Here is a 12,688-nt window from a genome sequence, read left to right as displayed (position 1 = left end):
TGAAAGGAAGAGAGAAATATGAAGGGGGTGAGGATACAGGTTGGAGAGAGGGACCTTGGGGAAGGGGTAGGAGAGTTTTAGTCAGGGTATCTCACCAGTGGCATTGGGATGGTCTCTCTCCCCATTGATTAAGGCCAGGAAGCTGCTGGCATTGAGGTACAAGTCAGAGTGGTGGGGATCTGGAGACAGACAGAGTAGGTATATGTAATAAAAACATACATGCATATACATACATACACACATACATATATAGTGTATGCTTGTGTGATGAGAGGCATTATGGTATTGTGGATAGAGAGCTGGCCTCAGACCAGGAAGACCTGAGTTTGAAATCCTGATTGGACACATATTGGCTGAGTACCCCTGGACAAGTCATTTAACTTTTCAGTTCTCTGGGCAACTCTGACTGTAAGTTGCAGAGAAGATATGGACCAGGGGTGGGCAACCTTCAGCCTCAAAGTCACTTGTGGCCCTCTAGGTCCTCAAGTTCTGCCCTTTGACTGAATCCAAACTTCACAGAATAAATCCCCTTAATAAAAGATTTGTTCCATAAAACTTGGACTCAGTCAAAGGGCTGAACTTGAGGACCTAGAAAGCCACATGTGGCCTCAAGGCCACTGGTTCCCCACTCCTGATACAGACATAGCTATGAAATAGATATGAATATTCTATATGTAATAAAATATATTAATATATACATTCTATATAAAATGATTGTTCATAAGTGTGTATATATAAAATATATATTTCACATGTCTATATTAAAGAGAAATACCACCAGGTTGACCACAGCCTAATGAATTTTTCAGCCACACTCTGTAAGAACTCTGTAAGAACATCTACTAAGTCATACAAGGGTTTCCATTTGAGTTGGTGAAAAGATGTACCCACACCTAGGAAATTACAGATTTTAAAGAATTTAAGATACATACAGATAGATAAAAGGAGTGACAAACAGAAAAATAAAGTCAAAGAGTTGAACCCTCCCACTTACTGCCACTACTGATTCACTCTCACAACACTCCTTTTCTCCTCTCACCATGCCAGTAGTTACAGATGGAGAATTCCTGGCCCCAGGGGCTGTAGCAGATTCGGTAGAGGTTAGACCTCATGGAGGTGGGGAACAACCATTTCAGGTAGTCTGTGTCTGAGAAGGGAAAGCCACAGCCAGGTGGAAGTGAGGCATCTGTCCCCTCCATATTCCTCAGAGAGCTGGGGAAAGGGGGACAACCCTCTGATTACACCCTCCCCAGGCCCAGCTCCTCATAGACCTGAAGAAAGGAGCTCCTGCTCCCTTCAGGCACTTGGGAAATACAGCTCAGATTCACATCCTCTCCAGTTTCTGTTCTCTTTAAGGACTTGGGAAATCCAGCAGATGTTCCCACTCTCCCCTCCCCCTGAGAGATGATGGCATCAGGAGCCTCTACTCACCTCCATACTGTCCCATCTGTGGAGATGAGAGGGAAATGAAAGTATCCACATTGTGCTCATCCATGACAGAAAGTAGCGCCCGGCAGATAAGGCCCCCTATAGCATGGTGGGAGAAGGGAGGAGGCAGTCATCTCATTGAGCCAAAGATAGCAAAGAATGTAGGAATTGGGGGAGCAAAAGTGGGGCAGTGGAGACAGGGCCAGGTACTACTCTGGGCAGATACATGGAGACAAAAACAAAATAATACAATATAAGCTGAATACATTAATGGGTATAGGTGAGGAGGAGGAAGGGAATGTATAAATGATCAGAGTCAGAAAGTCTAGGGTCAATAGAGGGCGGCTGGAGTAGTCAAAATGAGACCAAATGCCAGGACCATTCACTGGCATCAGAGATGAGCAACAGTAGAGTTCAGGGGTAAGAGATGGGGTGGGAAGTGAGGGAGAAATGGTCACAAGTTAGGGAGGTCAGGGTTAGCAGTCAGGCACAAAAACAATCATACCCTGGGAATAACAGAGGAGATGTACTCCATGGGGGGACTGCTCCATGATAGGGGCCACAGCTTCCCTGAATCCTTGCACCTGTTCCCACAGTGGTCGAAGACTCTCTCCCCCATCGAAGAGATCCAACACTGTCACCAGTGTCCCTGGATGTGTCTAGAGTGAGAGAGACAAAACCAGGACACCTTTAAGGCAGTATGAGACAACCCTCCTGTACCATTCACATTCCCATCCCTAGACCTCTCAGGGAGTCTTCCTTTCATCCCAAGATCAGGGCCTTTTTTCCCTGCCTTTCTCCACATCAGCATCATCTCGATGAAGAACCCCAAAGAGCTTAAAAGGAACCGATGTGCTGTTCCCTCGAACCTAAGGTGCCCTAGCTTCCTTCCCCTTGCCCCGCCCCCTCCTCCCCTTCTCCGCACCTCGTTGATGTACTGCAGCAGGTGCCTAAAGGTGGCAGAGCTGTCAAAGAGTCCATGCACTATGATGATAGGTTTGTAGGGAACTCTGGGGGACTCGGGAGCCGCCGGCAGCAGGAGAGGCAGCAAGGGCAATAGGAACACGACTCCCAGAGGGGGGAGCCGGGGCCCCCAGGACCCCAGCATGCTCCAGCCTGGGAAGGAGGACAAGATGGACTGTCAGTAATAGTGGGTAAAGAGATCATTCCTCCTGCCTTGAAAACCTGGGCGTTTTCACATTCCATTCTCCTCCCCTAACTGCCCATGGTTCCTGATCCAGTGCACCACACTTTGCAACCTTTGTCCAGCCATATATACCAAACTCTTTTCCCAGCCCCGACTCAATTTTGGGCTCCATGCAGCCCTTCTCTGTTCCAAGTCCCGCATCTTCCTCCAGCTAAGCCCCCACCAAGGATGTTCCATGCTCCCACCTCCCCCAATCCCCTTTCCATTTTTCAGTTTCAGCCGCAGCCCCGGCCCCCAGGGAATATGCAAGTTCTGCGTGGGCCCCCCACGCTCCCCAAGCCGCACCCCCCTACCCCCCCTTGCCTGGATCTGAGAGCTTCGCTCCTCCCCTTGTTTATTTCCCCCCAGTCCAGAGCCGAGGGGGGGGGGGAGTGTGGAGGAAGAGGTGGGGGATGGGCGGGAGGCGGGGAAAGTGTCCTCGCGCAGAAAGGGTGGGGGTGGGAGCTCGGGACTGAGCGACAATCTTACGTCACGTCCGGGGCTTTCCCTGGCAACCCTGAGGCGTTCCTAGCAACCTTTTGGGAGATCTGGTAGGAGTAAAGGACAGCGACAGATTGGAATGTTCTATCTGCTAAAAGAAGTGGGGGGAAAGAAAGGAGGAGGTGGAGCGATCCATTTGTGAAAGGAACATGGAATATGAGAGAAGGAAGTTTGGAGACCCAGGAGAACGAGAATAATCCCTGGTTCCGTTCCAGATAAGGAGCCCCAGAGCCTGGCTCCCTTCACTCATTTACCAGTATCCGTCCATCTACCTTCCCTTCCAGTACCCACCGCATACTGTCTGTCACTCAGCCTGAACTTCACTTAGGAAGGCTGGAGAAAAGTTGGGTCGGATTGCTGGAGAGAACTCGGGACCAAAGCCAATCCTTCCTGGGCCCAGTTTTCCTCCTTTCCCCCCAGCCCCCACTTCCCTGCTCCGGGGTCAGTTCCTTACACCTCTTCAGCCTTGAGTACATGTCGGGCCACGGCCTCTAGTTGCTCTGAGAGTCCTCGAGAGTCCCTTGAGTGGAGTATGAAGACTGGTTTGATCAGTACCTCAGGGACAACCTCCTCTACCCCAAATACTACTCCACCCCCAAGAATCGGAAGGCCCTAAAGCGACTCACTGACTCACTCCTACCTGGGCGGTTTTTCCCTGCCCTTTCATCTCAGCTGCCCCTATGCTTAAAATTCTGTGATCACTACTGAATCACCCAGTCCAGCCCTTGGGCTGGGCCCTTCTCCTTGTACTCTGTTTCTTACCAAGCCTGCCAGTCCACTCCTTTTCCTTGTAATCTTCTGTCCTTTTTCAAAAAGCAGGTTTATAACTACCTCTTGCTTCCCACATGCCTTTAGGAAAAAGTGCAAGCATCTAGGGAAACATGTTGATTTTGCAAGATGTCAGTCACATTGCAAAATTTCTTTGCAAAATGTTATCACCAAATAAAACCAATTTCCTTTCCAAGTTATGTAAAGGTAGAAGGGTATATTTAAAGAGAGGGATGATGTGTGTTGGTGGGGAGTGAACTTCATAATATTTGCTGAACATGGGGAGAAACACTTAAAATAGTCATAGAACTGTCCTGGGGCCTCTGAGATATGACAAGAACCTGGGGGGAGAGACAGAGACAGAAAGAGAGAGATCTTTAAGCTACAATGCCACCTCTGAGCTCCCTCCATAAACATTACCATCCCCACCACCATCCCCCTCCTCTCTAACCCTTCCAGTAGGCAAGCCAGGAAACAAACAAGCTAACACTAAAAGATACACATTGGACTAATTGTAGAAAGCCTTAGCAAAGTGGAAGTTGCAGCATTCTACAGATTCTTAAAGAAATGGAACTGTATCCTGAGGAATAGAATTGACCCAACATAGTGGATGTAAGTGGGGGTTGGAAGAGGGAGGCTGAGAAGAGTGATGTAGGTATTACCTGAGAACTGCACTGTCCCTGCCCCTACTCCCTGCACAACCTAGAAACCAATGCCAAAGGGAGAAACACTAAGTCCATTTTTTTCTTGTCTCTAGCATTATCCCTGCCTCAGGTATAAACATTTCTGGCTCAATATGCCTAAAACCAAACTTATTATCTTTCCCCAAAAACCCTCCCTCACTTCCCTGTTATTGTAAGAGAGCAACACAATGCTCCTACTTCCTCATAGGAAAACCTAGGTGTCACCCTCTATCCCTCACTATCTTTTACCCCACCCACATATCCAATCTGTTGTCAAGGCCTGTCAATTTCACCTTTGCAAAAGGTTGGAGGGGATTTGAGTTACTAGATTTTATTAATCAATCAACTAGCATTTATTAAATATCTACTATGTGCCAAATACTGTACAATTCAAGATGGATACAAAAGGCAAAAAGTCTCTTCCCTCCAGGAGCTTACATCCTAATGGAAAAGAGAACATACACATATACAAGTATATATAAAAGAGATATGAAATAACCTAGAGTGTTCCAGCAAAGGCTTCATGATTAACAAAAGAGGAAAGAGACCCATATGTACAAACATTTATAACAGCTCTTTTTATATTGTCAAAGAACAGAAAACTAAGGAAGTGCCCATTAGTTATGGAATGCCTAAAGAAATTAAGATATGTGAATGTAATAGAATACTATTATGCCATAAGAAGTTATCAAAGGGATAGTTTCAGAGAAACCTGGAAAGCCTTCTATGAACTGATGCAGTGATTAGAATCAGGAGAACAATTTATATATAACCTGGAGGTCTAGTCTGCATAACTTATTGGTACATAGGATAATGATTGAACCCTGAACCAAGGACCCAAGTGAGGAGTAAAGTTAGCTTAAGAGTTTGTGAAAAGAGAGGACTTCTTCCTGCTTTTGAATTTAAGAGAAGACACATGAATCTAGACTCTCTTCTGGGAGAAGTATGGAGAGAAAGAGAATGGACTTTGAAAGACAGATGTATATGGAAAAGCCAATACTCCAACATATCCCTAATTTCTAGATTGCCTATCTAGAGATTTGGGGAGGTTTCCTCTTGGGTGAGATCAGGGACTCTTTTGGTTGAGTTAAGATTTCTCTGCTCCCAGTAGGAAAGATAGTTCACTCTGTGTGTTGTCTAGTATATTTTAATCTGTGAAATTTTTCAGATTTCTGTTTGTTTTCAGATTTCTGTTTGTTGGATAAATGAATTTATTCAATATTCACTCTCTGTGGTGGTGGTAGTGATGGTGATGGTGGTGGTGGTGGTGGTGGTGGTGTGTGTGTGTGTGTGTATGTAAAAACTAGCATTTGGTGGGAAGCAGTCAAAACTTAAGATATAAGCCTAGGATACTCCTTCCCCTTTAAGGGACAGCAACCAGGGAAGAAGCTTGAACCTAAAAATAATTTCCCCTAGAAATATTTAAGGAATGAGCACATAGATATAATTCTAGTATGGTACCTCCTTTCTGAAGAGAAAAGAATAGCCAGACTAGTGGCCTGCTCCCCTCCAGGCAAGAATCAAAGTCTCTCTTGTAGAGAAGTAGACTGGATTCCAGAGATAGTTATTCTTGCCTCCCAGGAAGCCACATTTAGACAAATCAGGCAAATATATATATAACCCACACAGACAATACACACACACTCTACCTGTCTAATAACAATAACATTGTTAAAAAAAAACTGAAACTACAAAGTTCTTAAGAACTCTAATAAATATAATAACAAAACATGGTTCCAGAGAGCCAATGATGAATAATGCTACCTATCCTGACAGAGAGGCAATAGACTCAAGATGCAGAATGAAATATATATTTTTGGAGATGGCCAATGTAGGCATTTGCTTTGTTTGACTATGTATATTTATCACAACTGTTTTTCTTTTTCCTTTTTCAGTTGAGATGAAAGGAAATACAGTTTTGTTCATAAGAAAATAAAATTTTTTAAAAAGAGAGTCCTCATTCAGAATGTGGTAATCAGGCTTAGTCTTGAAGGAAACCAGATATTCCAACAGGCTGAGGTGAGAAGGGGATGAATTCTAAGTGAAGGAGATAGACTGGGAGACAGTGTCATCACTGAGGAACAACAAATAGGCCAGTTTGACTGGACCCTAGAGTGAATGGAGAGGAATAATGTATATAAGACTAAAATAGTAAGTTGGGGTCAGTTTGTGAATATTTTTTAAATGTGAAACAATAATTTCTGTGTAATCGTAGAAGTTATAGGGCACCATTAGAATTTATTGAGTTAAGGGAGTGTGAAGTTGTCAGAATTGCACTTTAGGAAAAACCCTTTGGCTGCTGTGTGGAAGATGGACTGAAGTAGAGAGAGATTTGAGGCAAAGAGACCAATTGGAAGGCTATTGTAATAGTCCAGGAAAAAAAAAAGATAATTAAGTCCCTAATTAGGATGGTGGCTATGTTAAGTGAAAAGAAGGGAATAAGGACAAGATATTTTGTGAAGTAGAAACCATAAGACTTGGAGACAGCTGAGATCTGTGACATGAGTAAGAGAGGGGATTTGAGGATGCTTCTGAGGTTATGAACCTGTATAACTGAAAGGTAGTACCTTTATTAGAAGTAAAAAAAATTGAAAGAAATGTCTGTCTGGGGGATGAATTCAGCTTTGGACAAGTGAATCTGAAACACCTATAAATGTCTAAACATCCAGTAGACAGTTTATGGTACATACTAGAGCTTAGGTGAGAGAGCAGGGGAAATATATAGATATAAATATAGAGATATTATAGATTACATATAAACATGTATTACATTATATTGTATATTAATATGGTCATACATTATATAATATATATACTGTGTATATATACATATGCATCATATTGTATTGTCTAGGCAGGATCCATCTGCATAAAAGTGATAACTGAACCCATGGGAACTGATGAAGTCACTAAGTAAGAAAGTGTAGAAAGATAAGAGAAAAGGACAAAGGGCAGAGACTTGGGACACAATGATGTGGATGATGAACCACCAGAAGAGACTTCAAAAGGGGTGATCAGATAGGTAGGAAAAGAACCAAGAGAGAATAGGATCATGAAGATCCAGGAGGAGAGAGTGGTCAAGAAAATTAACTCATATTTAGATATCAATTTATTATTGAAAAGGCACTTTCCTCATAATTGTCCTAGAAGGCAAGTAACATACATATTATTCCTATTTTATAGATGAGAAGACCAAGGTTCTGAGAGTAAATTGTTCACTTGCTCAAGGTAAAAAAGCTAATGAGTGATCAAGTGAGGACAGGAACTCAAGTCTCCTGACTTTAATACTCTCTGCCACGAAACTCACCTCTCCCTCCTAATATTGATCTGTGTTCTTAATCCATCTCTGAATGCTAGAGAATAAGGGATTTTACCCTATAGTTATCCCTCCCTTTTATAAGCAAATGGGTTCATATCTCAGAACAGCAATGAAATCCTCCTTACCAGGAAGAACCCCAAGACCAAACATTTTCTAATTGGTGGCTAGCTTTGGTCACTTGCTTCCATGTCTCTACCTATAAACACAGATTCCCAAAGTGTTTGTCTTCCCAGACTTTGGATTGATGGGGGGATATTGTAACATGGAGATGAGGGTGAAGAGTCAGTTGCTTGGAGGAAAGTTGGACACCTTGGTATTTGTAGGAAGCATCTAAAAATGTAGGTAGAAAAATGAACATCTGTGAGCCTGAAGAAATCTTCTCTCATACTCTTCCCTTCCACCCTTCTTGTTCCAAACTCAGTTATTTCAGTGGATTATTGGAGACTGGGGAAGAAAAGCAACATTGAAAAGTCTAGTTCCCTCCTCCTTCTACCCCACCTGCTTTAGTTCTAGCCTGTTTCCATGGCAACCTCAGAGGACCAAAAGCTGGGAACCAAGAATCCCTGGGTCCCCTAGGGGGTCAAAGGAAGAAAACGTCAGAACTGGAAGTGGTGCCAAGAGAGACTGAGTTAGGGGTATGTCTGTAAGGTGCCCCCTTCCAGCTCGGTCCCTTTAAGCTACCCCTCCTCTCTCTCCTCTTCCTCTGCCCCCCTCCCTCCCCCTTTCTCCATCTCTCCCATCTCCCCGTCTCTCCTCTGCTCTCTCAGGCTGCGCCATCCCTGCTTCTGGCCTCTGCTGTCTGCTGGCATTCCCAAACTGACAAGGGATTCCACATCCCGGCACTCCAGATCCCACAGTCATGTCATCAGAAAAATCAGGTAAAAAAAAATCCTCCTTCTCTGGCTTTTCCCCCAGCATGTAAATCTTCCTGCCTTCTCTGACCTCTGCAGCCTAGGTTCCCCTCTCCCCTCCCCCATTTTCCTTGGTATCCAAGACTTGGTTCTGGATTCATCCTTCCCTCCCTTCTTCTTCCCTAATTCCTCCATCTCTCCTTCCTCTTTCTCCTCATTTCAGGTTATTTGCTTTAATCCCTATCCTCTTCCCTTTCCTGCTGCCCACTTGCTTCATCCCTTCTCTTCCCCAGGTTGGTGGGGGGAGGGGGAGAGGAGGAAGGGAGGAAGGCTGAGGGAAAGATAGTTAGGACCACAGGTGTTCAGATGTAGATATAAAAGGGTATACCACATGTATCAAAACATGGAATGACAGCTATGCAGATACCCTAATATATGAACAGTCACATTCCCTCAGTGGAGAATCATAAATACATCCTGGGATGGGGAAACAGAAATCTAGCGTTCTTTCTCCTCCTTTAAAGAAATTTTTTAACTCCTCCTAGAGTCAGACAGGTAAGGGTACACCACACAGAGATAGACATAGTTAGATAGTTGAGCACATGCAAATACATAAACTGCCATGTGCTGTCATGGTCTTACAAGGACAGATCCAAGCATACTAATATTAACACAAAAACATACAATACAGTACAGTCAAGGGCTTTCACAGGAGATGGGTAAGGTACATTAAAGTGCATGTGGCAGGAACCCCAGCAACTGATGGACTTTGGGGGATTGGGGATGTTATCATAAGGAGGAGAGCATAGTGACCTAAAAAATAGATTAAAAGAGGAGGCTTTTACTGGGGTAGGCTGGGATTTTACTCGGAAAACTGAGACTAGCCTAAATATAACTAACCCCCTTCCCCACTCCCAAGATGAAGGATGGAGACTTACACCTTTTATTTCTCTCTTCCTTTCTTCCTGTCTCCCTGACCCTGTTTCTATCTGTGTTGGTCTGCCTATCTTTTTCTGTGTCTCTGATTCCTGTGTCGTCTGCATCTCTCCGTATCCCTCTGTCTCTATCTCCCTCCACCGTTTTCACCGGCCCGCACCACCTCAGGTCTCCCGGATTCGGTTCCTCATACTTCTCCTCCCCCTTATAATGCCCCCCAGCCCCCAGCCGAGCCCCCTGCCCCACCTCCTCAGGCACCCTCCACTTCCCATCACCACCATCACCACCACTACCACCAGTCGGGCACCGCCACACTCCCAAGATTAGGGGCTGGTGGGCTGGCTTCTCCAGCAGCCCCTGCCCAACGGGGCCCCTCGTCCTCCGCTACGTTGCCCCGCCCTCCTCACCACGCCCCCCCAGGACCTGCCCCTGGGGCTCCCCCTCCTGGGTGCGCTACCCTGCCCCGTCTGCCCCCAGACCCCTACCTCCAGGAGACCCGCTTTGAGGGTCCACTGCCCCCGCCCCCTCCGGCCGCCGCTGCCCCGCCCCCACCTGCGCCTGCTCCTCCCGCTCCTGCACAGGGTTTTGTGGTGCCCACACACCCAGGTACCGTGGGTACGCTGCCCCTTGGAGGCTACGTGGCCCCTGGGTACCCCCTGCAGCTGCAGCCCTGCACCGCCTATCTGCCCGTCTATCCCGTGGGCGCCGTGAGTGCAGAAGGGTAGATAGGGGAAAGGGAACGGGGAAGGGGAAACTTGGGGTGGTGTATGGAGGGCATCCGAACCAGGAGAGGAGGTAAGGGACCAGGAGAAGCGGGCACAAGGAGGGTGGCCGGGAAGGCTTGGAGGTACTGGGAAGAATAAAAAAGGGAAAGGGCACATCCAGAGAGGGGCACTGGGGAATAGGAGTGGGAGGCACTGGAGGGGGTACCCAAGAGGCCTGGGCGTGGAGGAACTGGGGATAGCAGGGATGCAGATCCTTAAGGAACAAAGGATTACACTACTTACAATAGTTTTGATTAGAAACAGTGACTTTAAAATGATCGGCCTACTAACTGCAAACTGCACTCTTTCGGCCACGGGAGGGATACTGGATATGACAGATCAAGGTCCTGACTGTGACCCCACTTTCCTACCCTTTCTTTCCTCAGCCATACACAGGAGGAGCGCCGGGAGGGACTGGAGTGACCCCTACACTTTCCCCTTCACCGTTGGGCCCAGGGCTGGCCCTATTAGAGCCCAGGCGCCCGCCCCACGACTACCTGCCAATAGCAGTGCTCACTACAATTTGTTGCTTTTGGCCCACCGGCATCATAGCCATCTTCAAGGCGGTACAGGTGAGGGGGTAGAGGTACAAGGGACTGGGGGGAGGGGACAGAAATGAAAGAGTGTGGAATAGGATCGGAAGGGGGCGGAAAGGGTAGGCAGAGAGGGCGGGGACTGAGATAGCCCAGAGTGTGCTAGCTATTATATGCTGTAGTGTAGGTGGTTGGACTAGGGACTGAAAACTCTGGTTCCTTTCTCTGTCATTTCCCAGGCCTGGTATGGCTGATGGGGAGAGAGGGCCAAAGATTGGGCCCTTGAGAAACTTCGAGGATCTTTCGAGGAGATTCATCTTTCTCTCGTCCAGGACAGGACAAAGGTGTGTGATGAGGCATTTGTGGGATGTTTCCCTGACCCCAATCCTTCCTCCTCCCTACCATGCAGGTGCGGACCGCTGTGGCCCGTGGAGACATGGTGTCAGCGGAGATCGCATCTCGGGAGGCTCGGAATTTCTCCTTCATCTCCCTGGCCGTGGGCATCGCAGCCATGGTGCTCTGTACCATTCTCACAGTGGTTATCATCATAGCTGCGCAGCACCACGACACCGACTGGGATCCTTAGGGGCTTCCCTCCTCCTCCACCTTGGAGACTCCTTAAAACCACTTTCCTGGGACACCCCTTCCCCTCCCCTGGTGATGACCTTCCAATCCCCTATCCTCCCCCCAAAATACCCACCAGACCAGCCTGTGGAGCCTCCAAAGCTGGAAACACCCCTAAACCTGGCCAGGATGTTTTCCACAAGAGGAAACTGCAAATCCAGATCCCCAGGAATTTCCTAAATATGGCCTTTGGGAAATTTCCAAAACCCAGCTCCTTTGAGCCTCAGAACCTGTGCAGTCAGATACAGAAGCTTGCAGCTCCCCATTGGTTCAGCCTAACAGGAACCACAACCTCCCCAGGGTCCAGCAATCATTCTCCCCTATCACTCTGGGTTAATTTGAGCCTAAGAAGTCAATCCCCTACATAGTCTGCCCCCTGCTCTTAGCAAAGCTTTTCCTTTGGCTCCTGGTGTTATATTCCACTTGCTTCTCTGGCCTCTCCCATCTTCTGGGGGGGCATCTTCGAACTCTAGGTATGCCTGTACAGTCCCAAGCTCCCATGACAGCCAGGGAGGCCCCTTTCTCCTTCATGTTACCAGACTTTGGATTACCATTTATGTATGGACTGAGATGTTGGGGTCTCTGGCTCCTGAACCTCCTCCAGCCTTACCCCAAGGACTAAGCTCCCCTTATCTTACCCTCCCCAGGCAGAGGAGACAGAAAAGGAGAGGGAAATCCACAAACTTTACTCCCTTTTTCTGGGCAAAGGAAACCAGGCACCCAGGGCTAGGCCTGGATTCACCCCCTTGTCCTCTGAGGACCCCAACCCTCTGGTCCTCATCTTCCTACCACCTGCTCGGGCTGCTCCCCACCCTTCCCCATTCAGTGTTTGATAAAACTGTACAGTCTCAAAGATGGTGTGATATTCCCAAAGATGAGATTAAAGAGACCTTGTGCTTTTATTGCCCCAAATTCTGGAGACTACTGCTGAACTAACTCATCACCCTACAACTCCCTCCCTGACAAATATTCTGACCTATACTCTGAAACTCAGAAGGAGATGGAGATCAATGGAGAATAAGGAAAAGAGGCTGAGGGAGAGAGGTACAGATTTCACCTGAAATAAAGAGAAGAGGCAGCAGTGATAGGTTGGAA

At 46.9% G+C, this 12,688-nt stretch overlaps 2 protein-coding genes across 2 annotated transcripts in view; one reads left to right on the top strand and one right to left on the bottom strand.

Moving 5' to 3' along the window:
- Window positions 1-2,731, bottom strand: part of PPT2 (palmitoyl-protein thioesterase 2) — a 3,877-nt gene extending 1,146 nt beyond the window's left edge. The window contains 6 exon segments of the mRNA XM_069073338.1: window positions 38-179; window positions 1,040-1,147; window positions 1,432-1,527; window positions 1,934-2,087; window positions 2,354-2,544; window positions 2,708-2,731. Coding sequence (XP_068929439.1) covers window positions 38-179; window positions 1,040-1,147; window positions 1,432-1,527; window positions 1,934-2,087; window positions 2,354-2,536 — 683 coding nt within the window. The 5' untranslated portion in view covers window positions 2,537-2,544; window positions 2,708-2,731.
- Window positions 2,732-8,599: 5,868 nt separating this feature from the next.
- PRRT1 (proline rich transmembrane protein 1) lies at window positions 8,600-11,701 on the top strand. The gene is made up of 4 exons (XM_069073333.1): window positions 8,600-8,763; window positions 9,841-10,379; window positions 10,823-11,008; window positions 11,379-11,701. Exons 1-4 carry the CDS (start codon window positions 8,745-8,747, stop codon window positions 11,553-11,555), a joined length of 921 nt encoding a protein of 306 aa, XP_068929434.1. The 5' UTR covers window positions 8,600-8,744; the 3' UTR covers window positions 11,556-11,701.
- Window positions 11,702-12,688: the final 987 nt, after the last annotated feature.

The sequence above is a fragment of the Petaurus breviceps genome, unplaced genomic scaffold (genome assembly GCF_028583685.1).
Source record: "Petaurus breviceps papuanus isolate PSGF00001 unplaced genomic scaffold, PetGlider_PUasm1.0 90865, whole genome shotgun sequence".
Classification (NCBI taxonomy): domain Eukaryota; kingdom Metazoa; phylum Chordata; class Mammalia; order Diprotodontia; family Petauridae; genus Petaurus; species Petaurus breviceps.
The sequence above is the reverse complement of the archived record's forward strand: the minus strand, read 5'-3'. Positions and strand labels throughout refer to the sequence as shown.

Excerpts from the sequence above, each read along its gene's own strand:
- PRRT1 (XM_069073333.1), top strand. Across the intron at positions 10,380-10,822 it reads CCGTCTATCCCGTGGGCGCC|CCATACACAGGAGGAGCGCC; the intron begins GTGAGTGCAGAA and ends TTCTTTCCTCAG. Across the intron at positions 11,009-11,378 it reads CCATCTTCAAGGCGGTACAG|GTGCGGACCGCTGTGGCCCG; the intron begins GTGAGGGGGTAG and ends CCTACCATGCAG.